This window comes from Leishmania braziliensis, contig 25 (assembly GCF_000002845.2).
Source record: "Leishmania braziliensis MHOM/BR/75/M2904 WGS CADA00000000 data, contig 25, whole genome shotgun sequence".
Classification (NCBI taxonomy): Eukaryota; Euglenozoa; class Kinetoplastea; order Trypanosomatida; family Trypanosomatidae; genus Leishmania; species Leishmania braziliensis.
The window spans coordinates 3,071-25,273 of NW_004058008.1; the positions used below are offsets into that span (position 1 = coordinate 3,071).

The 22,203-nt window shown below is 64.7% G+C and overlaps 8 protein-coding genes across 8 annotated transcripts; all 8 read left to right on the top strand.

Moving 5' to 3' along the window:
• Positions 1-546: 546 nt before the first annotated feature.
• Positions 547-1,719, top strand: LbrM_21_2080 (hypothetical protein, conserved; the record flags this gene model as incomplete). Its single annotated transcript, XM_001564859.1, has 1 exon — positions 547-1,719. One exon carries the CDS (start codon positions 547-549, stop codon positions 1,717-1,719), a length of 1,173 nt encoding a protein of 390 aa, XP_001564909.1.
• Positions 1,720-3,057: 1,338 nt separating this feature from the next.
• Positions 3,058-4,800, top strand: LbrM_21_2090 (hypothetical protein, conserved; the record flags this gene model as incomplete). The annotated part of the gene is made up of 1 exon (XM_001564860.1): positions 3,058-4,800. One exon carries the CDS (start codon positions 3,058-3,060, stop codon positions 4,798-4,800), a length of 1,743 nt encoding a protein of 580 aa, XP_001564910.1.
• A 1,198-nt stretch (positions 4,801-5,998) lies between these two features.
• Positions 5,999-7,534, top strand: LbrM_21_2100 (hypothetical protein, conserved; the record flags this gene model as incomplete). Its single annotated transcript, XM_001564861.1, has 1 exon — positions 5,999-7,534. The coding sequence occupies one exon, from the start codon at positions 5,999-6,001 to the stop codon at positions 7,532-7,534; it is 1,536 nt and encodes a 511-aa protein (XP_001564911.1).
• A 1,161-nt stretch (positions 7,535-8,695) lies between these two features.
• On the top strand, positions 8,696-9,001 carry LbrM_21_2110 (hypothetical protein, conserved; the record flags this gene model as incomplete). Its single annotated transcript, XM_001564862.1, has 1 exon — positions 8,696-9,001. The coding sequence occupies one exon, from the start codon at positions 8,696-8,698 to the stop codon at positions 8,999-9,001; it is 306 nt and encodes a 101-aa protein (XP_001564912.1).
• A 1,569-nt stretch (positions 9,002-10,570) lies between these two features.
• LbrM_21_2120 (hypothetical protein, conserved) lies at positions 10,571-11,884 on the top strand (the record flags this gene model as incomplete). Its single annotated transcript, XM_001564863.1, has 1 exon — positions 10,571-11,884. The coding sequence occupies one exon, from the start codon at positions 10,571-10,573 to the stop codon at positions 11,882-11,884; it is 1,314 nt and encodes a 437-aa protein (XP_001564913.1).
• A 332-nt stretch (positions 11,885-12,216) lies between these two features.
• On the top strand, positions 12,217-12,915 carry LbrM_21_2130 (hypothetical protein, conserved; the record flags this gene model as incomplete). The annotated part of the gene is made up of 1 exon (XM_001564864.1): positions 12,217-12,915. The coding sequence occupies one exon, from the start codon at positions 12,217-12,219 to the stop codon at positions 12,913-12,915; it is 699 nt and encodes a 232-aa protein (XP_001564914.1).
• A 2,798-nt stretch (positions 12,916-15,713) lies between these two features.
• Positions 15,714-18,242, top strand: LbrM_21_2140 (protein kinase; the record flags this gene model as incomplete). The annotated part of the gene is made up of 1 exon (XM_001564865.1): positions 15,714-18,242. One exon carries the CDS (start codon positions 15,714-15,716, stop codon positions 18,240-18,242), a length of 2,529 nt encoding a protein of 842 aa, XP_001564915.1.
• A 1,438-nt stretch (positions 18,243-19,680) lies between these two features.
• On the top strand, positions 19,681-21,012 carry LbrM_21_2150 (beta tubulin; the record flags this gene model as incomplete). The annotated part of the gene is made up of 1 exon (XM_001564866.1): positions 19,681-21,012. The coding sequence occupies one exon, from the start codon at positions 19,681-19,683 to the stop codon at positions 21,010-21,012; it is 1,332 nt and encodes a 443-aa protein (XP_001564916.1).
• Positions 21,013-22,203: the final 1,191 nt, after the last annotated feature.

Genomic DNA, 22,203 nt, shown 5'->3' on the forward strand with positions numbered 1-22,203 from the left:
AAGCAAACAAGCAAAGGGGGGTAGAGAAGCCTACTTTGCCTCACTGCTGCTGCTGTGTGCTTGGGAAATGGAGAGTAGAGGGAGAGAGGCGCGCAGCGCGGGCTGCTCTCTGTTCCGCCGTCCTCAAACGTCAAGGCCACGCAGCACTGCTTGAAAAGCTACACGCTGCCTCGCTCTGCCCACGCCGCATGTCTCTCTGCATGTTTGTGCTCACCACCGCGACTCGTGCTCTGGTAGCGCGCAATCTCCGTCATGCCAATCGGTCTTCTTGCTCTTCCTCGCTGCCGATGCCTCACTTTGTCTGCGCAAGTCTGTTTTGCTGTCACGCGAACGTGTTCACAGCTGCTCCCTCCTCCCCTCCTCCCCCTTACGCCTCCCCCTCCTCCTCCCCCTCTCTCTCTCTCACCATTTCTCACACGACCGCAACGGAAAAGCCGCGACACCGCCGTTTGCTCGCGCGCGCGTGTGTGTTGTGTGTGCGTCGTGCGTTTCATTTTTTTCTTCTTGCCTTTCTTGGCAAAGCCGCATGCCTCGATTGAGCCGCACATGACGTCCCTTGTGCTGCGCCGCGACCTCTCCCTTGAGGTACCAAAGCTCCTGATTGGTGCAGTTCAGCCGTACCAGACACTCGCCGGCCCCGCACTCACCACCTCCTTTCTGCATCACCCAGAACTCCTTCCGTTCCAACGGACGGCCTTCTCGCACGCCGCCGTCCCACCGCTGTACTTCCACACCCTGCTCCACACCCTCGCCGAGTTTGCCGAGACGCCGCGCGCGGTGCAGCATAGTACAGTGAAGTTACGTCACGCCCCCAAGTCCGACTTCTGGGAGTCTGTCGGCACACTGAATTGTTTCTACTACTCTGCCCACGCGCCATACGGGGCACCGAAAGAGGCCTCCGCCTTGGACGCGCATCCGGCTATGGGCGCCGTGGAGCTCGTGCGCCCGGGCCACCGCAAGGAGAGCGATGTTAAGCTGACGCTATTCAACAGCACCCACCAGCCCATCGCGTCGATGCTGATGACCGGTCCGAAAAGTGCAGCGCTCGAGACTGGCGACGACGTAGTTAAGCGTGGGCAGGGCACCTCTTCCGTCTCTTCCAACGCGCGGACTGCCTTCCCGTATGCAGCGCCGCCCACTGAGGCGACCGCGCCTGCCTGCGACTGCCTCTCTGCTGTGATGGTCGGCGGCACACGAGTATGCGGTGGGCTGTACGGTGACCTGATGCGGATGGAGGGCAGTGAAGGCTTCGGGCAGCGCGCCTGCTACAGGATAGAGAACGCTGCCGTGTCCTCGCTGTCCCCAGATGCGCAAAGCACGGCGAGTGGCACGGAGGCGGCTGACGACGAATGCGTCGCCTCGTCGTTGGCACCCACCGTCATGCCGCCATGGGTGCTGTACGACTGTGTTCAGCAGTTTTTTTCACGACTGCACAGCAGCGGTGCCTTCGGCCATGATGCGGCCATAGCACAAGCGGTGGGATGGCGTGTTTCGGCTCATCACATCGTGCAAACTGAGGATGCGGTCTTTGGCGTTCCGGTTGAGGTGGTCTGCGCCGCGCCTCGTGTGTACCCGAGCTATCGACTGCCACCGTGGCGGCATCAGCTGGGGCTTCCCGCCGTCCCCAACGGCGCCGCACCGTGCGTCTGTCTGCGCTGCGAGACGCGGCAGGACGGCCACCTTATTTCCACTGGTGTCTACTACTTCTGCCGGTGGTGACTGCGACGTGGATGAACCGGTCGAGTGGGGAGCGTGGGTGCCATAAAGCTGCCGCCGTATCGCAACTCTTCTTACTGACGACTCCCACCTCTGCCGCTATCCTCCACACAAATGCCTGCGTTGCGCCCCTCTTTTTCGTTTTCTTCTTCACAGTCGGCGCTTCCCTCTCTCTTGCGCTCCGCGTTACAGCCGTGCAGGTGAGTGGCGTTCATGCATACATGCAGACAACGTTTGTGAGGTGTCGAATGACGACACCCGTAGCCACTCAGGTACCTCCGCAACCCGCAAGCAGATGTTGAGCTTTTCACCCCGGGGGTGTGTTTCTCTCGGTTGCCCCTTCTCGCCAACAATACCACCTCTCTCCTGATAGGGCAAGACGTGTGTTCCTCGGGGCGACGCAGCTCATGCGTATGTGGGGAAAAAGCGCTTCACCCATCTTCGAAAACAACAAGGCTCGTCTCTGGTGAAGTGCCGCTCACCGTCTTGTCCTCACCCGACCAGCGGTGTGAGTGAACAGGCGGTGATGACGGAGGCCACCTCGGCGCGACGTCAGGGCCCGGCACCCTCCGCTCTGTGTGGGGGAGCCGAGCAGGTCGTGGGTGGCGCTGCGTCGGAGCGTGGTGCGGCAGCGAACACGTCTGTGCTCCCCGTATGGTGGGCAGGGGCGGCGCGCCGGTGAGGGAGTCGGCGCGTTGCTGCCCCGCGCGTGTCTGCGGCTGCCCCGCACCCGGCGATGGGCCCGCGGCAGGCGGTGGGGTGGGGCCGAGTGGGGTTTCGCTCATGGCGGAGTGGCCACGGCGGGAGGTAGGCCGCGCACGCGAACGCCTTGTCTTGCCCGCTACCGGGCGTGCTCTCTGTGTCTCATTCCCCTCCCCCTTTTCCCACCTGCCCTCACTGACTCTCTCCCTCTCGCTGCACGCATACACGCACACGCACACAGGCATGCGCGGGCTTACGCAGTCGGTCATTTCTTTGGCTGGCCCACGTGCCGCTCCCCCGCGTGCTCTCTTCCCCCCATTTTAGCTTTTCACCCACTCTGTGCGGACGTCTGCTTGCGTGTCTTCTCCCCCCTCTGCCGTGTGTGTATGTGCCCGCGTCTGCGTCCCTACATGCGTACGCTCCTTCACGCGTGCATAACCACCACCACAGGCGCACTCCTGCAGCGACGTGCTCAGCTCTGTTGAGCGCTAGTGACGATAGTTTTTGCTTCTCTGTCTTGGCCGCACACCCATCGTGTGTGTGTGTGTGCCTGTGCCATTGGTGTGGGCGTGTATCGAGTAACGGGTGGCTAGACGGCGAGGGCCCAGCTGCTTGGCTCGACGACGTGCGGTGGCACCAATGGCGAAGTCGAAGAAGGGCGGCAGGCGAGGGACGGTTGTGAAAAACCTGTGGGACCTCTCCGACTTGCAGGCAGCGGCCCCGGGGGGCAGCAGGGGCAGCGGGACTCACGAGCGCCCGTCCACCGCTACCACCGTGGCGACCTATCGCTGCCCGCGGCCGGTGCGGCATGTCGACCCCGCGGCACTGAAGCGCGCGTTCATGCTGCAGAACTTCCAGTTCATCCTTCGCTCCGAGCTGCTGACGATCACGTCGACGCAGGGGCTGCCGCAGGGCCAGCGTCGGCTGCTGGAGTGCATCCAGCTCAGCGACAGCCTCGTGCCGTGGGAGGTGGTGCACTCGGTGGTGATGCGGGCCACGCCTGAGGAGTACCAGTGCCCCATCTGCATGGAAGTGCCGACAGCACCGCGCATCACGGAGTGCGGCCACGTCTACTGCCTCCCGTGCATCCTGCAGTACATGAGCCGCCAGAAGGCGGCAGGCGCGCCGCGCAAGTGCCCGATGTGCCACGACCTTCTCACGCCCTACACGCTGCGCCCCTGCGTGCTGCAGCCGGTGCAGCCGCGGAGGGTCGGCGTGCAGGCGCGCTTCGACCTCTTCAAGCGGCACCGCAACTCGTGCGTGCTGCGCCGCTCCGACGACCCCTTTTTCTCGTCGCCGCCGCCGTCCTCAGAGAAGGGCGTGGCGATCCACCTCCCGGCCTACATGGAGCCGTTCTCGTACCAGAGTCGGTACGTGATGGCAACCCCGCAGTACGAGGCGGAGCAGCGCTACGCTGACTGTGCCGGTATTTCGGAGCGGCTTCGCGAGCTGGTGCAGCCGCTGAGCGAGTCCGACGCGGAGGTGGGACAATTTTTGCTTGAGGCGCTGGGCGAGGTGAGCAAAGAGCCGAAGGGGCTGCCGCCGTCGATGCTGCGCAACTCGCCGCCCCTGGCCCCGCGCCCCGCCACCACGCCGGAGGGCGAGGACGGCTACCTCGAGCTGTACGCTGACGGGGAGGGGCAGCCGTACTACCTTCACATGTTGACCGTGAAGATGCTCAAGCACGATGCGAGGCTGCGCAACGCGCCACTGCCCAACACGGTCACCGGCACGGTGGAGGAGGTGGTGACAATGAAGCAGACGGAGGAGACACGCCGCATCTACAAGGTCTTCTCGCACGTCCCACTGCATGGCATGATCAAACTGTGCGTCGTCAACGTGGATCGGCTTGTCCTGCCGGAGACCCGCGCCGCGTTTGCCGCCGCGCTGCAGAAGATGGCGAGCGACAGGGCGCAGCGCCGGCACCGCGACGACCGCGCCGCCGGCGAGGATGCGTCGTGGAAGCAATACTTGATGAGGTACAGCAGCCGCAGCGGCATCGGACGCGGTGACTGCTGGGGCTTCTCGCCGGACACGGCGCCGTCCGACTTCTCCATCGACACCGAGAGCCTGCCGTACCTGAAGCTCCCTTCGACGGGTTCCGGGGGCAGCGACCACGGGCTGCCGCCCAACCCGCTCGACACGCGCCAGCGTGCCACCAAGCGGCAAGATATGCAGTCGCTGCTCGTCGACACGGTTGGGGCGCCTCCGCCACGCGGCGACTCCGCAGCGGCGGCTTTTAGGAGTCTGACCACAAACACCCCCAGCACGATCGCGGCCGGCTGCTGGGCTCAGGGTGGCGCAGCCAAGCTCTTCGCGAAGGCGGAGAGGAAGGAGCCGACCATATCAACGTGGGGCGGACACACGTTCACCCCCAAGTAGTCCTCGGCCCTCCTGTGGGGGTGGCGTCCCTCGCTGCCGATGTCTCTGTTAGTCTCTCCACGTGTGCGTGTGTGCATGGCTGCCGCACCCAACGGTGCGCGCCCACACGCGTAGGTGCATGCGAATGCGCAGCGGGATGGGTACTCCTCGTGTCGCGTGGAGCGGTGTTTGAGGGCCCGTGCGGAGAGTCGTGTGGGGCGAGGGTGGAGCGGGAGGGGCGGCTTGGCGACACCACGGCGCTCTTGTCGTCGTGAGTGTTGCCCTCCTCTCTTTCCCCCACCCCTCATACGTGTGCGCTGCGTGCCGACCGCGTCTCGCGCTGTCCGCCCCTCTGCGCGTACACGCTTGCACGGCGCCGCGGCGCCCCTCCGCCACCCCCGCGTTGTGCCGCATCGGCCTGCCTCTCTTCTGCGCTTTGTTTGCGCTCCTTTCGTTTCCGCTTTCGAGCTCGAGTTGACGGTCGCCTCGGGCTGCGTGACGTGCGACGCGTGTGCGCTGACGGAGTCTATTGGAGGCTCACGCAAGGCAAACCGAGAAGATGGCGTAGCGCTCAGTGCACCTGGTTTGTTGTGTGCGTGCGTGTGCGTGTGTGTGTGCGTGTCTGCGTCAATGCAGTGGCCACTGGCACTCCCTCTTGCTTTGCCCCGCCGCCAAGATATGCGCGCGCGGCTGAGTGTGCGGGCCCCTTCGCGTCCGCCCCTCTCACTCGACGACGGGTATTGCCCCTCGTGTGGGCACTGCGCTCTGGAGGAGCGTGTGCGTTCGGACACGGGCATCGTGGCACGAGTTGCTTGGCTCTCTCTCTCCGCAGCAGCGCTTTTCTCCCCCTTCATCTCCCTCTCCCTCTTTCGCCCTCCATCTCTGCGTTGGTTTGTGGGAGACCCGTTGCGCGGCTCAAGGCAGTAGCAGTGACACTGCACACCCCCCTCCCGCACGGACCCAGGCACCGACCGGACACACATGCACATGCCCTCATACCCCCCGTAGCCATCACAGTGTACGCCTCTGCAAACGAGCCACACGCTTAGCCCACAGAGGAGACACCCACGCACGTGTTGTGCGCGGCCCCACTTGCGGACTCGTCGATCTCTGTGCTGCTGCTGCCTCGTCTTATCCCCGTTGCGCAGCTCACGGGCTGCTGCACCATCGCCACCGCTGCCGCACCCGTTCAAGTCTTACCTTTGTGGCGCTCGACCGCATGTGGAGAGCGGAGGAGAACATCTTTGCTCGCGCGAGGCCTGCGCGGCTCGACACGCAGTACAGCAGCACGAGCGCCTGTACGACGGCGCCGCCTGCGCGCCCGTTGGTGCCGCTGCAGTGGTTCCACGTCCCTGGGAGCGGCGCACGGGATGCGCAGGTGCCGCCGGAGGGCCTCGTCGCATCCACCCATCTGTCCACCTCCTCGCTGCTGCCGCCGCGGAGCTTGTCGCTCGGCCACTGCGGTGCTGCGGACGCCTCTGCTCATGAGCTGGGGTGGGACGGCCGAGAGGTTGACGGGGACCACTGGGGGATCGCTGGGTCCCCCATGGTGGCGCAGCAGCCGCTGCCTCCCGCCTCGCACGGTGGCGCGGGCACTCGTGACACTTGCTCGCTGGGGAGCCTCCTCCGCCACCCCCACGTGCGTCCCACGCACGGCACAAGCGCAGACGACACGTCGCCAGCAGAGGTGAGCCGCCTGCTTCGTTATTACCGTGACGAGAACGCGCGGCTGCGCGAGCAGCTCAAGGCGAAAGAGCTGCACGAGGCGCACATCATGGAGAGGCTGGAGGAGACGAGCCGCATGTATGCACATGTGCAGCTGGCGTGGCAGCGCGCCACCCGTAGTGACACACCGAGCTCGGTGCTCCAGAGCGCGGACGACAACGTGGGTTCTGTGCCGAGTGTGGGCAGTGGCGGTGGGAGGGCTGAGGAGGCGATGCAGTCGCGCCTCGCACAGAAGGAGGCTGAGGTGCGCGAGTTGCGGGGGCGAGTGGAGGCGTACCGGGAGGCGTTGCAGCGCTCTCGCGCCCACGCGGCGTGCTCGGCGGAGGAGCGGCAGGCAGCACCTGCACCCGCCGCCTGCTCCACGGGCAATGGCGCCACTGTCAGCGTCCCACCCACATCACTCCACGTGCTCCTCTTGCAGTCCCTCAACACTGCCGACTACCTTGTGAAGGTGTTCAACGCGCTCCAACACTGCCACTACACGCGGCACAGAGGTGCGAGCGACAGCGCCAGTGGCTGCTGCCGCCGCAGCCTCCACGACTGCAGGCTGCGTTGCCTCCAGGCAGCCATGAAGGGTGCACCCATCACACCCGAGCTGCTGGAGCTGGAGGATGGGCCGGAGAACGACACGGCCGCCGCAAACATGGAGGCGGCTGTCGCTGTGCTGGAGGAGTTGAGTTACTGCGAGGCCGTGGCCGTCCGCCTCGCGGCATCTCTGCTGGGTCGCGAGAGGTTTGCCGATGATGACGCCGCCCCGCCTGTCAGCGCCACCGGCGCCGCCGCGCCAGCACAGAAAGCAGCGCCACCGGCGTCCCCCTCCGCGCTTGAGGTTGCCGGGCCTGTTGAAGTAGCGCAGGCGGCGGCAGCTGCCCCTCGCGATGACGACGACGGTGAGGAAAGCGCGGGTGAGGGCGAGAGGAACGCGGAGGAGAGTGGGCACAGCGCGGTGTCGTGCGCAGTTGCCGTACGAGAGCCGCGGCGCCGTCCTTCGCGATGCCGTCCCGATGTTGGCGACTGCGAGGTGCAGTAGTCAAGCGTCACGAGCGGCTCTGATGGCAACGGCGGTGGTGGTGGCGCGGGTAGGGGCTGTGTGTGCGTTTGTGCGTGCGTGGCGCACTGCCCTCGAACTCCTCACTCGTGTCTGCCGCCCCCTTCACCTCCTTGCACCGCGCAGAGCACCTCACGAGGTGCATGCTGAGCGGACACGTCCTAGGGGCACACGCCTGCCAGCTAACCCAACAGGAACAAGCTGCTCCTCATAGAGAGCGTCCACGCTGCCGGATGAGCCACGACACGCATGCGGTTTCTTTTCCCTTCTTCCCCTGCGTGTGCGTGTGCGTCCCTCGCGCATCTTTGGCTTTCCGTTCTCCTCTGCACGCGACCCCTCTTCCCCCACGCTCCTCGCGCACTTGGCGTGCATCTCTTGCTGTTGTTGTCCTTGTTTCCGCGAGCTCCACAGAGTAGGTGGAAGAACGTGTTGGCGCTCTCCCCATCCGAAACTGCCGCGGCTTCCCCGCTCCCCGCCTCTCTCATGCCGAGGCGTTGCACCGAAGCGCATTCGCAGGCTGGAGGTCGCCTTGCTAGTGTAGCCGACGACGGCCGGTAAGGGGGCGAGTGGGAAGGCGGGGTGGAGGAAAAGAGTGGTGAGTGGGGAGAATGAGGCGATGATATGATAGGTGTGCGCATGTGCGTGTATCGTGTCCCCCGTGAAATGCCCCCCTCCCCGCCCGCACTCCGTGATGCTGTGTGCTGGTGCGCTCTGCCAACGTCCTCACGTGCTGCGTGGCTGAGGCAGTGCCGACTGTCATAAAAGTGATGGCGTGTGCTCGCGTGGCGCGGTGCCGGGCTTCTCTCGCCCGACTTCTCCCTACACGTGCGATGCACCTGTGGTGGTCGTCTCTCCGCGTTGTCGGCCCCTGTTGCTCCTCTCCATCATCTCCTTCCCTCCCTGCCATCGGACTCCCTCCCTCGATATCACAATGCCACCCACCCACCCACCCACACGCGCGATCGTGCCGCCCCCGTGCGCAGTCTCGCCGGCGTAGTGAGGGCCCTTCTTTCCTCCTCACACGTGTATCCACGAGTTGGCCACTTACGCACTGCTTTGGCGTCCCGTAGCGCTTCCTTGTGAGCCTCTACACTTTGCATATCCGCCTTCACTCCTCAGCCCATCCTCCTCTTCTCGCCCGCCATGTCTGAGCAGCTCGCCCTCCACGACTTGTCGAACGAGGCCATTCAGCACATGCAGGCCAGCGAGGCGCTGCAGAGGCACCTCGAGAATGCCCAGCTGGCGCACCGCGTGTGTGTTGCCAAGTCGTTGAAGGCGAACGAGCCGCCTGTGGAGAAGTGCGCGCTGACCTGGGGCGAGGTGGTGATGCGCTACAACCAGTGGGCTGAGTACCGCCCGGCTTTTCAGGATAGCGCCGCGCAGAAGAAGTACTCCAAGTACTGGACCAAGAAGCGCCAGGCCGCCGACGACAGCAACCCGTACAAGTAAGCCGGCGTGCGTCTGTGTGTGTGTGTGTGTGTGTGTGTGTGTGTGTGTGTCCGTGCGCGCATGGCTGTGCGGGGGGGGGGAGCCGATATTTCGTGCCCCTCTCCCTGCGGCATGTGTGAACGCCGCGCCCCCGCACCCGTGTGTCTCCCGCTGTCTGCACGCCCCTCTGTATGCGTGTGTGTGTCCGTCTGTCTGTGCGCGAGCCTTCACAGAGCGCGGAGGGTTTTGCCCGGAGCGGGAAGGCAGGTGGGGTGGGGAGGCAGGCAAGGCTGGGGGGGGGGCGCGAGAAGAGGAGAGAGCGTGTGCGCGAGAGAGCGAGGAGCCACGCCGGCATCCTCTGTGGGTAGCCAGAAGGTGGTGGCGAGGCTTATACCGCGCCACTGGCGCGGAGGGTGCGGGGATGTGTTGTGCACCGTGCCGCTCTGTGCACGCCTGCGCCCTTGTGTGTGCCTCCGCTGCAGCACCTCCTCTATCCTCTATGCCCTATGCTCTCTTCCTCCCTCTGCTCCCCCCGTCGCGTGCGCGTCGCTCTGACACGCCTCTCCAGCTTTCTCCACGTGCGCGCGTCTGTCTTTTAGGAATCGGTCGTTTGGTTACAGTGGCGCCGTCTCTTCTTCTCTCGTTGTTTCCTCCGCTCTCCACCACGCCCACACACGCGCGCGTGTTGGTGTGCGCGAGTGTGGAGATGAGCGACACGTGAGGGGGGAGAGGAAGCGACTCTTTTAGGTATAGGGGGGGGGGTGAATTCTGCGCAGCTTGTCCCGCCACTTGACGCGCACCCACACAGTGTCAGCGTGCGCGTGCGTGCGTGAGAGAGGCACGCTGCTTGAGTGTGTTGCCCTCTCTCTGTACATTGGTGTTAGCGCGCGCATGTGTCGGGTGCTTTGGTGGCAGAGTCTCTCTATATCCCTCCCCTTCTCTGTTGTTAGTGAAGGCAAAGCACGAGTAACCGTAAAACCGCGAGACAGCCGCAGCAGGGAAGACGGAGCCACTTTGCTGCGCATCCCTGCACACCACCCCGCAGGTGTTCCATCCGCCCCCTGCCTATCCCTACCTCTGGGGTAATTTATGCCCAACGCACACGAGCCCCTCGCCCCCCTTCTTCGCACCGACACAGACGCACACGCACACATGTCGAGGCCACGTGCGTGCGTGAAGGTTTGGCATTGCCTTCGTGTGGGATTCACCCCAGTGCGCGTGAGGGGAGGGGAGGGGTGGAGAGAGGCGGACTGCTTGCCCCCTTCTCTCTGCCTGCGTGCGCTTGTGCATGGGCACTATGCGTGTCTGTGCGTGAGGGCACACCAGCCTTTTCCCTGACCTTCTCTCTCTGCATGTCTCCACTTGCCTTCGAACGGACGCACACAAGTCACAGGGGTGCAAACGACTACAGCCACCTAAGGCCCCCTCTCTTCCACACCACCGTCGACCAGCTCTCCGCCTCTGCTGATGGCGGGGGTGTCACGAGGGAAAGCAGGTCAGGGAGCACCACTACCCAACGGCTGCAGCCGACTCTCCCTCCCCCACTTGCGCTGCTGCTGCTGGTGACGAGTGCATGGGTGCGCATGTGGTATGTCGCTTCCTCTTACGTCTTTAGCAGGGGCCATCGCCTCCCCCCGTGTGGTGGCAAGCATCGCCCCCGGTAGCAGCAGCAGCGCCGACTGCTACGTCATTGTATGGGTCGAGGGCAAGGAGACGCCGGTGTATGCATGCACCGCGCCTCTTCCCTCCACTCGACTCCCTGCGCCGTCGTCGTCGGCCGCTTCTGCCGGGCTCGCCGCTGTTCCAGCGGTGAACGTTGTGACGCTGCGGCGCTTCTTCGCTGCTCTCGTCCTTCTCTCGTCCCCACCACCGACGGCGGAGGCGCGGAGAGGCGGGCATCGGGTGGTGCTGCCTTGCGCCTCTTCCTTTACTGGGGAGGCCACCACATTGCTCTGTGCAACCCTTCCGCTGGGCCTGGTGAGCGCATTCGGCGCGTCGCCGCCGTACTACTACGTCGCCGTGCTGGCCCCAGGCACTGCTGCCGTGGTGGACGATGAGCTGCTGGCCTGGCTGGCCGCCAGTGTGCTGGCAGCGCTTCACCCCGACACGTGGGCAGCGGCTGTGTCGGCGATTGGGCAGGGGTATGGCGTGGCGCTTCTCTCACCCCCCGCTGACGCACCGGACTTGTGCTCGCAGCTTGGTCAGTACGGTGCCGCCGAGGTGGGCAGAGCGCACGCCGACGCCGCCGCGGTGGAGGACTACGGTGCTCGAGAGGTGCTGGCGGACAGCGCGGCTCAGTCTTCCCTAGTCGAGGTGCTCAGGGGGTTCGAGTCGTGCTGCGACTCACCGGTCGCGGTTGCGATCAGCACCCTCCTCCGAAGGTGTTGGGCACCCTTTGCCATCTCGCCCGCCACAGCCGCAGCCTCCCTGCACATCTCGCTCGCTGGCTACTTCGCCCTTTCCCCCCCGTCCTGCCCTGGTGCGAGCGGCGAGGAGGCGCCCCACCTTGAGGACGCCGTGAGTGGCTCTGCCGCCTCGCCCCTGGCGCCGATCCTCTACGCGTGCTCGGCCGACTGTCGAGAGGCGCTGCGCCTCCTCGCCGCCTTCTGCAGTCGTCGCGCGACGGATCTCCAGCAAGTCAGCAGCACGGACGCCGCGCCTCTGGCAGTTCTCCCCCTCGGTGGTAGCAGCGGCGGCGGTGCGGTGGCCCTGGTGGCGGGCAGCGTCGGATGCATGTACCCCCACACAGTCCTGTACCAGGCGGTACTTGTTCAGGGCGAGTGTCCCCCCCGCGGCGCCGCTGTCGACCGCGCTGCACCATATGTGCACTGCTTGGCCAGCGGCGCGGTCGCTGCCTGCGGAACTCCCTGGCATGCCGACTTACTACGCAGCGTGTGGGCGTGACGTACCGCCTGTGGCGTATGCGCGCGTCTGCGCACACGTCGAATCAGGATGAGTGTCCTTCCGCACCGGCATGCGTGTACGCGTGCGTGCGCGTGGCTAGGCCGCCTCCTGCTGCGCTGTGTGCGCGATGTGCGAAGCACGGCGGATGTCTTCCTCACCCACTCTCGTGGGGTGCGCGCCACCTGCTTGGCTCCTGTGTCCCCGCGCGCCGTCTGCGGACGCCTCCTTGCCCTGTCCCCCTCTCCCGTCCTCCGCGCCTGACCTGGCTGGCTTCTCTCTCCCTCACCGCCACCGCCTCGCCGCTCTCCCCACAGACGTGGCCACACGCACACATGTGCAGACCTGACGTACACGCTACCCCCGCTCCCTCGCTCCCCCTTCTAACCCCCCACCCCTGGCCAGTCCCGATGACGAAGCTGGCTGTTGTGTGCCGCGCCGTGCCAAGCGCGCTCGAGAAGCAGACGTGCAAGCTGACACGCATCGAGCGCCAGACGATCTCGCTCCCGATCGTGCCGGAGCAGCACAGGGCGTACGTGCAGGTCTTCAAGGATATGATCGAGGAAGGCCACAGCATCGAGCTGCCGGAGCTGAGCGAGCTGCCTGCGTCGATGTTCGTGGAGGACGTGTCGATGCTGTACAGCGTGTGCGCCGTCGCGCCGCCCGGAGGCGGACTCGATTCTGGACACGGTGAGGGCTCTGCGCTCGGAGAACAATGGCATTCAGGCACCGCGCACTGTTGGCGGCGGCGACGTGCTGTACGTTTCGAGTTCGAAGTACATGTTTGTGAGCAGGTCGACGCGCTCGAACGCCGCAGCGCTCGAGCAGATGAGGGAGTACCTCGGCAAGCCCGGGATGGAGTACGCACCGTGCGCTGTGAAGAGCTGTCTGCACCTGAGGTGTGCGACGAGCTTCGTGTGGGAGAACACGCTGCCGCTGAACCCCAAGTGGATCGACCCGGCGACCTTCACCTCGTGCGGGCTCAGTGTGGTGGAGGTCGACCCCGGCGAGCTGGGGCAGCGCGAATGTGCTGAGCTTCTCCGCGGGGACGGGCGGCAGGGCATTGCGCACGGTATTGACGTCTGCTGAGTCCGCCGGGACTGCGTTTGTGCATCGAGGAGTTCGCGGAAAGGGAGACGGCGCAGGGGCCCCCGACGCGCCAGGTGATGCTGAGGGCGGACGAGATCGCGAAGGCGGAGGGCTCGCTGGCGTACTGCTCGCTTCTGAGCTACTCCGCGTGGGCGCCTGGCCTGTGCGAGCGCGTGCGAGAGATCGCCTCCTTCTCGTGGCGGCGGGTGGAGGAGGACGTTAGCCCATTTCTTTCTCCCCTCCTCCCCCTGCCGGCGCGTGTGTGCTCGTTGTGTGCCGCGCGCTGCTGCCCCCCCTCTCTCTGCGTGTGTAGCGGAAGCGGGAGAAAGAGGCCTTCAATTTCGAAATACGAGGAGCACTTGGAGGCCCTCCGCCACCCCCACCCACCGTTGCTTCCCCAGGAGGCATGCTAGCTCACTCGGGTTCGTTTCTGCTCCCCCCTCCCTTCCACACGCGCAGGCATGGGCGTGCACCGCGAGGGTCTCCGCGCACTTCTTTCTTCGGCCTTTTCGTGCCTGCGGGTTACCGATAGCCCCTGTTGACGGAGGCCACCTCGGCGCGGCGTCAGGGCCCGGCACCCTCCGCTCTGTGTGAGGGAGCCGACCAGGTCGTGGGTGGCGCTGCGTCGGAGCGCGGTGCGGCAGCGAACACGTCTGTGTCCCCCGTATGGTGGGCAGGGGCGGCGCGCCGGTGAGGGAGTCGGCGCGTTGCTGCCCCGCGCGTGTCTGCGGCTGCCCCGCACCCGGCGATGGGCCCGCGGCAGGCGGTGGGGTGGGGCCGAGTGGGGTTTCGCTCATGGCGGAGTGGCCACGCTGAAAGAAGGCTGTCGGTGCTGACCGCCGATCAAGCATGCGCGCAAAGTGCTGTGCGTGTGGTCGTGCCTTGGGGGGGGGGCGGCAGCGGTGCGTGTGTGTGGATGAGGGGGTTGGCTCCCACGGCTGCACCCCCACCTCTATATTGGAAAGCGACTACGGTGACTACGATATTGATTTGCACCCTCTGTCCTCCCCCATTGCACTAAGCGTGGGTGGGTAAGGAGCAGAGGGGGAGAGGAATGCGACGGATGCAGACGATTGCTAGCGAGGATGCGCAGCGACAACATCGGCCGCTGCGCCGAGTGAGGGCGACAGAGTTGCGCCATGGCACGGGAGGGGGAGGGGCGCACATGCAGTCTTCTCCCCGCTGCTCTTCTGCTCCCCCCCTTTTCCCCACGTGCGTTCTCCTCAGAGGCGCACTGAGCGTGGAGGTCGCGAATGGGCGGCCGGTGGTGGCCCACGTGCACCACTTTTGCCCACCTTTTTATGCAAAGACCCGTACCCACGCGCGTGTGTGCGTGGGGTAAGAGGGGGGTGGAGGTGGGCACGCAGCACTGCTGTTTTGCCCACTCGCGCGCTATGCACCCGCGGATGGCGTAAGGGCGGTCGTCCTCTGCGTCCTTTCCCCCCTCATTCGCTTGTTGCTTCGGTGTGCAACGGTCGCCTTTTGGGTGCCACTTTGTCTCTCCTTCTGCCTCCCCGCCTTCTTGCATGCCACCAGCGCAACTCTGCCCACCTGCCACACACAGAGTTGCGCCCCGTCTCCCCCTCCCCCACAATAGAGACGCATATGCACACGCGCGCACACACATCTGCCCGTCCCTCTTGGACGTCTCATTTTCGCCGTTAATACAGCCGAGCATTTGCGCCGCTTCTCTTTCCTTGCAGTGACGGGGCAGACGGAGTGCGTGTGCGTGTCTGCCTGCGGCCGTTTCCACGTGCAGCGTCTGCACGCGTGTGAGAGGCGGCCCCTCCTGCGCAGCACCACCGGACTGCTGCGTGTTTTTCCTTCTTTGTGCGAGTGAGACGCGCACCCTTTGCATGTGTCTGTACATTTGCCCCCCCCCCTCCCCCTCTCTTCCTCTCCCCACGCGCGCGGAGATAACGCCCCGCCGCATCTTTCTGCATCCCACACTCTTTTCGTCCACCGGCGTCTTGTGACAGGCTGAGACACACACACACACACACACGCGCAAGCAGCCACACCGATCGGCTGTGCGGCGCATCCCTCCTCCCGGTTCTACCTGCTCCATCCCGTTGCTCTGGGCTTCTACGTATGGGAGGAGAGAGGTAGCGAAGTGGACTGTTTGGCTTGTGTTTTCGTCTCTTCGCCCTCTCTGCGCTGGTGTGTCTCTGCGTGCGTGCCCGCCACACGTCCTCCCTTCCCCCCTCCCCGTCATTCGTCATTTTGCCCTTTTCTCATTGCACCTCTCGCCTTTGTTTTTCACCTTCTCATTACCGCCGTCATCATCGGCTCGTCTTCTCTCCCCCTCCCCCCTCTGCTGTCGTGTTTTCCTTCTGTCTGTTGCATTTCTTCGCTTGGGCTGATTTGTTCGTCACCTGTGCTTTGTGTCTCTCTCTCCGTGTGTGTGTGTGTCGGGCGCTGCTTGCTCTCTCTCCGCCCCTCTCGTCAGCTGCGTCGTACACGTGCGTCTCTCTGCACGAGTGCCACCGCCTCCCCTCGTACACACACACACACACACACACACACACACACACACACACAGGCACCCCGAGGCGCCGCCGCCGCGGCGGAGAGACCGCCGAACGTGGGAGGGCCTCCACCGCGTACTCCCTCAAGGTGCCGCAGCAAAGGGGCGGGAGCACGCGCACCCGCAACTACGCGCATATCAGCGTCGCTTTTCCTCCTCCAATTTCCTCGTGCTCTCTTTCCGTTCTCAGCCATCAGCACCCCCGCCTTGATCGGCATGCGTGACGCGGCACCAGTGGAGCGCGGGCGGCTGCCGGGTCCGGCAGATGGCGGCGTGGACAGCCTGCACGAGGATGGCGCTGAGGAGGAGATGGCGAGGCGGAGGAGCACCGTCAGCACCACAGCGTTGTTTCTAGCACTTCCGTGGCTTGGCTGCACGCTGTGCCTGGTCGGTGTTCTCCTCTACGTGAACGTCCACACCTTCTCCGTGTGGCGCAGATTGACGTCGATGCCGGGCGGCGCCGCTGCCGAGGTCTCCGTGCGCCACCGCGACACGGCCCGCTACACTGTCCTCAGCGTGAGCCTTGTCATCCTTGCGGTGCACTTGGCAGTTTCGTTCTGTCTCTTCCGCCGCGCCTATCACATCCTGTGGGATGTGCAGATGTCCCTCGTGGAGCTGTCCTTCATGGTGGACATGATCTGCACGCACCAGCACAACACCTTCTTCTTCGTGGACTGCGTGGAGCGTGCGCGGCGCGTGCGGGAATCGCTGCGGTACTGGGTGAAGGAGTTTTCCAGTTTCACGGAGATCTGCGCCGCGGAGATGGCCGTGAACCGAGTGACACTGCGGCTCATGACCCGCCCCAGGGAGAGCGCACCGCGACTGGAGTCGCCCGGTGACACGCACCTGCCGTGTATCGGCTCGGCGATGTCCTCGCCTGCGCAGCCGGCTCGCGCTGGCCGCCTGCCACCTGACACCAAGGCGGCCGCCTTCCGGTCTCCTCAGGATGCGGTGTGGTCGCCGCACGCGCAGTCGATGCGCACGGACAGCGCCCAGGCCGATCCTGGCCCCGGCCGTCAGCTGGCCGGCCACCACAGCGGCTCTCACCGCTCACTGTCGGTTACCACCGAGGTCAGCATCACGCAGGCGCCTTTCCAAGTGACGCTCAAGCGGCGCCACGTCGCGCTTCTTCTTCTCAGCTTTCTCACGTACCGGGAGCTCGTGCGTGCGGAGGCGGAGGCGGCGCGGCAGATCTCCCGCGACTTCATCGCGGCCGTCAACATGTGCGCTCAGAAGTACGAGGGGTGCATCGTCGAGCTGTACAGCGACCGTGCCATCCTGTCATGGAACGCGTTCTTCGAGTCTGGCGACAGCTACGCCCAGGCATGCGTGCAGTGCGGGGAGTGCTTCCATGATAGGTTTGTGCGCAGATTCTCTCCGGAGAGCGGCGCGTACTTCAGCACTGCCGGCTACATGGGTCACATTGTCTGCGGCACCACGACGGAGAAGTCGCTCCTGCTTCATGGTCAGCCCGTCTCGATGCTGCGCCAGCTCCCGATGCTGCTCGAGATGCGCTACTGTGCATATGTGTGGCTCGGCACCCCGCCGCCGGCGTGCACGAGTTCGCCGCTGTCGTGGACGCGGATTGGTGCCGTGCGGATCGGCGCCGAATTCTCTGTTGATCTGCACGCCATGCGGCGCACATCGACGGAGCCACTGCCGGCCGCCATGGTGTGGCGCATGCCCCAGTGGACGACCTTCGGCGACGAGCGCGCCGCGCAGCTGCCGCAGGGCGGGGACACCGCGCCTGCGCCGTCCGCGAGCACCGCTGCTGCCGCTGCCACCGGCGTCCCTGCTGTTCTCGCCAGCCCTCCATCCCTTTTCTCTCCGCTGTGCAGCCGCGGCGTTGGGGCGCCGTACGAGACGTTTTATGACCGCAGCCACAATCGATACCAGCTGTCCAACGCGGTGCTTGGGGAGTCCAAGTCTTGCGTCGTGCGCCTCGCCATCTCGGAGACTGGCAACTTTGTGGCTGTGAAAGAGATCCGGATCGAACGCGGAGACGTCAAGCCCATTCGCCGGCGCCGCTACCAGCGCGAAAGTCGGATCGTCGTGGCGCGGGGCGAGAAGCCGCAGTGGATGAACGAGGTGGAAATTATGGAGCGGCACCGGCACACGTGCATCGTTGCCTACATCTCTTTCGTGGAGGCGGAGGACAGGCTGCGCATTGTCATGGAGTACGCCGGCGGCGGCAACTTGCTGAAATTCGCGTCCTCCCAGCGGCACACGGAGGGGGAGGGTCCGCCAATGGCAGTGCTGCTGCGCAACGTCGTAGAGGGACTGAAGTTTCTGCATCAGAAGGGGATCGTACACGGCGACATCAAGCCACAGAATGTGTTGGTGCCGGACTCCGGGCCGTGCAAGATCGCGGACTTTGGCATCTCTCGTAGGGCCACCACTACCGCCACCAGTGCAATCGAAGGAACGCCGTTCTACATGGCGCCCGAGGCGACGCGCGGGGAGGTCACCGCGGCGTGCGACATTTGGAGCTTTGGCATCATGATGGCGCAGGTGCTCACCGGCCGCTTGCCGTACGACGCGTCCGTGCGCGACTACTACTTGGTAAGCCAGTTCATGTGCAACAAGGACGTGGAGCGGGAGCTGCACACGCCGCTGGAGAAAGCCGCCCTCGACGTCTTCCTCGCGTGCACCCAGTACGATGCAGCGAAGCGCAAAACGGCAAAGGCGCTGCTGAAGATGCCGTACTTCACCACCCACGCTGCGGGGAGCACCGAGGATGCGTAGTACAAGGGGGACAACGGGCAAAGAACCCGCCCCCGGGCAGTCTCCTCTTCGCCATTCCTCATGTCTGCGCGCGCGTGTGTGCCTCCTGCCCCTCTCCACCCCCGCTGTCCCCCCTTCTCTCATTTCCCCTCTCTCTGTCACGGCAAACCAAAACGACGTCGACAGCGGATCCCTCGTCTTGTGCCTTTCTGTCTTTTCGTTTTCGCGTGGCTCCCCCGCTGGACCTGCGCTGTGCGCGATGCGCGCCAAACGCGTGCAGTCGAGTGTGCCGGCCACTGTCGGGCCCCCGCGCTTCACGCCAGTGACCGTCCCGCGGTGCTGCACTCCATCTGCAGCAGCACCGCGCCGTGCGCGCGAAGAAGGCGTGAGCGCGAGCGAGAAGCTCGTCGTTGGTGGGACTCTTCGCTCTCTCGCTGTATCAGCTGTGTGTGTGCGGGCTGCTTCGCCTACCCCCATTGCGTGCCGTCTATAGCGACCGTGGAGATTAGCCGTTGCGACGCAACGTATAGGCGCGAGCATTGGTGCCTGTGTGGTGGATGGCGGTGTGCAGGTGCGTCTGTGTACGAGCTGCTGGCGTTGCTGTGGCCGTTTCACAGCCTCTGCCTGGTGGCGCAGCGACGCGACGCGGACCTGCTCGTTCTATTCCCCCTCAGGCTGTGCACTGCCGCCTCGCCGCTGGAGGTGTGTGTGCGACGGGCTGGCGGTGCCGCTGCACTTCACATGTGCTTCTTGTCAGGTGTGTGTGTGTGTGTGCGTGCGTTGTTTACCCCTGCGTTCTCGCCGCCACACGCTTGCTTGCGATAATCTGCAGCCTGCGTTGTGGTGTGCACCCACCCACCCAGAGGCGCATCCACGCTTGCGCCCGCGGAAACCAACACACCGGTACATGCACAAACGCGGAGACGCAACTACACGCGGACTGCGGTAGGCTGATGCGGACGGCAAGACGGAGGCGTCCCCCGCACGACAGCGACAGCGCCTCTCCGTGTGGTGTGCGCACTCCCGTTGCACATATTTCGTTTCTCTCCTCGGCCTCGTGCTGAGCATCGCACCAAGCACCGGCACGCATCGCTGCGCCGTGTCTCTGCCTCCTTTTCATTTCCACTTTGAGCGTGGCGCCCTTGGCTCCCGCCTGTGCGCCAGCACCGACGCGGGCCGCACATGCACATTGTCAGCCAACCCCAGCACCACACCCCGTCTCCCCCGTCTCTCCCGTCTTGCCCGGTGTCGAAAACACTTCGAACGACTTTCGTCAACTCTCTGCGAAACAAAAATCGCACGTTTTTCTGCACGGCGTTGCTCTCGTGTCGCGCACACACGCACACGCACGCAAAGCGCGCGCACGTGTCCCCACCGCCCACCATACCCCGCCCAGTAACCTCCCCCTGCCTCTCCACCACACATCCCCTTTCTTTTCGCTCTTCACGACACCAGCAACATGCGTGAGATCGTTTCCTGCCAGGCCGGCCAGTGCGGCAACCAGATCGGCTCTAAGTTCTGGGAGGTGATCTCCGACGAACATGGCGTCGATCCGGTTGGCTCTTACCAGGGCGACTCGGATTTGCAGCTCGAACGCATCAACGTTTACTTCGATGAGTCGACGGGTGGCCGCTACGTGCCACGCGCCGTGCTGATGGACCTCGAGCCGGGCACTATGGACTCTGTCCGCGCCGGCCCGTATGGACAGCTGTTCCGTCCGGACAACTTCATCTTTGGTCAGTCCGGCGCTGGCAACAACTGGGCCAAGGGCCACTACACCGAGGGCGCTGAGCTGATCGACTCCGTGCTTGACGTGTGCCGCAAGGAGGCGGAGAGCTGCGACTGCCTGCAGGGCTTCCAGCTGTCTCACTCCCTCGGTGGCGGCACGGGCTCCGGCATGGGCACGCTGCTCATGTCCAAGATGCGCGAGGAGTACCCGGACCGGATCATGATTACCTTCTCCGTCATCCCGTCCCCCCGGGTGTCGGATACGGTGGTCGAGCCGTACAACACCACTCTCTCTGTGCACCAGCTGGTGGAGAACTCCGACGAGTCGATGTGCATCGATAACGAGGCGCTGTATGATATTTGCTTCCGCACGCTGAAGCTGACGACGCCGACGTTCGGTGACCTGAACCACCTCGTCGCTGCTGTGATGTCTGGCGTGACCTGCTGCCTGCGCTTCCCCGGCCAGCTGAACTCTGACCTACGCAAGCTTGCCGTGAACCTCGTGCCGTTCCCGCGCCTGCACTTCTTCATGATGGGCTTCGCGCCGCTGACGAGCCGCGGCTCGCAGCAGTACCGCGGCCTGTCCGTCTCGGAGCTGACGCAGCAGATGTTTGACGCCAAGAACATGATGCAGGCCGCCGACCCGCGCCACGGCCGCTACCTCACCGCGTCCGCGCTGTTCCGCGGCCGCATGTCGACGAAGGAGGTCGACGAGCAGATGCTGAACGTGCAGAACAAGAACTCCAGCTACTTCATCGAGTGGATCCCGAACAACATCAAGTCCTCCATCTGCGATATCCCGCCCAAGGGCCTCAAGATGTCCGTCACCTTCATCGGCAACAACACCTGCATCCAGGAGATGTTCCGGCGCGTCGGTGAGCAGTTCACCGGGATGTTCCGCCGCAAGGCCTTCCTCCACTGGTACACCGGTGAGGGCATGGACGAGATGGAGTTCACCGAGGCCGAGTCCAACATGAACGACCTCGTCTCCGAGTACCAGCAGTACCAAGACGCTACCGTTGAGGAGGAGGGCGAGTACGAAGAGGAGCAGGAGGCCTACTAGATGGTGTCTGTGTGTGCGCGTGTGCTGGTGCGCACCACACTCGCTGTCCTCGCGCACGCACCCCTCCTCCCTCTCTTTTCCTCTCCTTTTCTTCCCTTCTCTACCTGTACGCCATACTGATTTGTTTTTGCTTCTATTTTGTGAGTGGGCGGGGGACTGGCCTGAACGCCTGGGAGTGAGTGGGCGGGTGGGTGGGGGGCAGGGTGAACCGCGTGTGTGCGTACACGCCTCTGTGCGTGTGTGTGCGCACGTGTATGGGCACCCTCTCCACCCCCGCTGTCCCCCTTCTTCTTCTCCCCCCTCTCTCCTCTTATTTCCCCTCTCTCTGTCACGGCAAACCAAAACGACGTCGACAGCGGATCCCTCGTCTTGTGCCTTTCTGTCTTTTCGTTTTCGCGTGGCTCCCCCGCTGGACCTGCGCTGTGCGCGATGCGCGCCAAACGCGTGCAGTCGAGTGTGCCGGCCACTGTCGGGCCCCCGCGCTTCACGCCAGTGACCGTCCCGCGGTGCTGCACTCCATCTGCAGCAGCACCGCGCCGTGCGCGCGAAGAAGGCGTGAGCGCGAGCGAGAAGCTCGTCGTTGGTGGGACTCTTCGCTCTCTCGCTGTATCAGCTGTGTGTGTGCGGGCTGCTTCGCCTACCCCCATTGCGTGCTGTCTATAGCGACCGTGGAGATTAGCCGTTGCGACGCAACGTATAGGCGCGAGCATTGGTGCCTGTGTGGTGGATGGCGGTGTGCAGGTGCGTCTGTGTACGAGCTGCTGGCGTTGCTGTGGCCGTTTCACAGCCTCTGCCTGGTGGCGCAGCGACGCGACGCGGACCTGCTCGTTCTATTCCCCCTCAGGCTGTGCACTGCCGCCTCGCCGCTGGAGGTGTGTGTGCGACGGGCTGGCGGTGCCGCTGCACTTCACATGTGCTTCTTGTCAGGTGTGTGTGTGTGTGTGCGTGCGTTGTTTACCCCTGCGTTCTCGCCGCCACACGCTTGCTTGCGATAATCTGCAGCCTGCGTTGTGGTGTGCACCCACCCACCCAGAGGCGCATCCACGCTTGCGCCCGCGGAAACCAACACACCGATACATGCACAAACGCGGAGACGCAACTACACGCGGACTGCGGTAGGCTGATGCGGACGGCAAGACGGAGGCGTCCCCCGCACGACAGCGACAGCGCCTCTCCGTTGTTGCGGCGTCC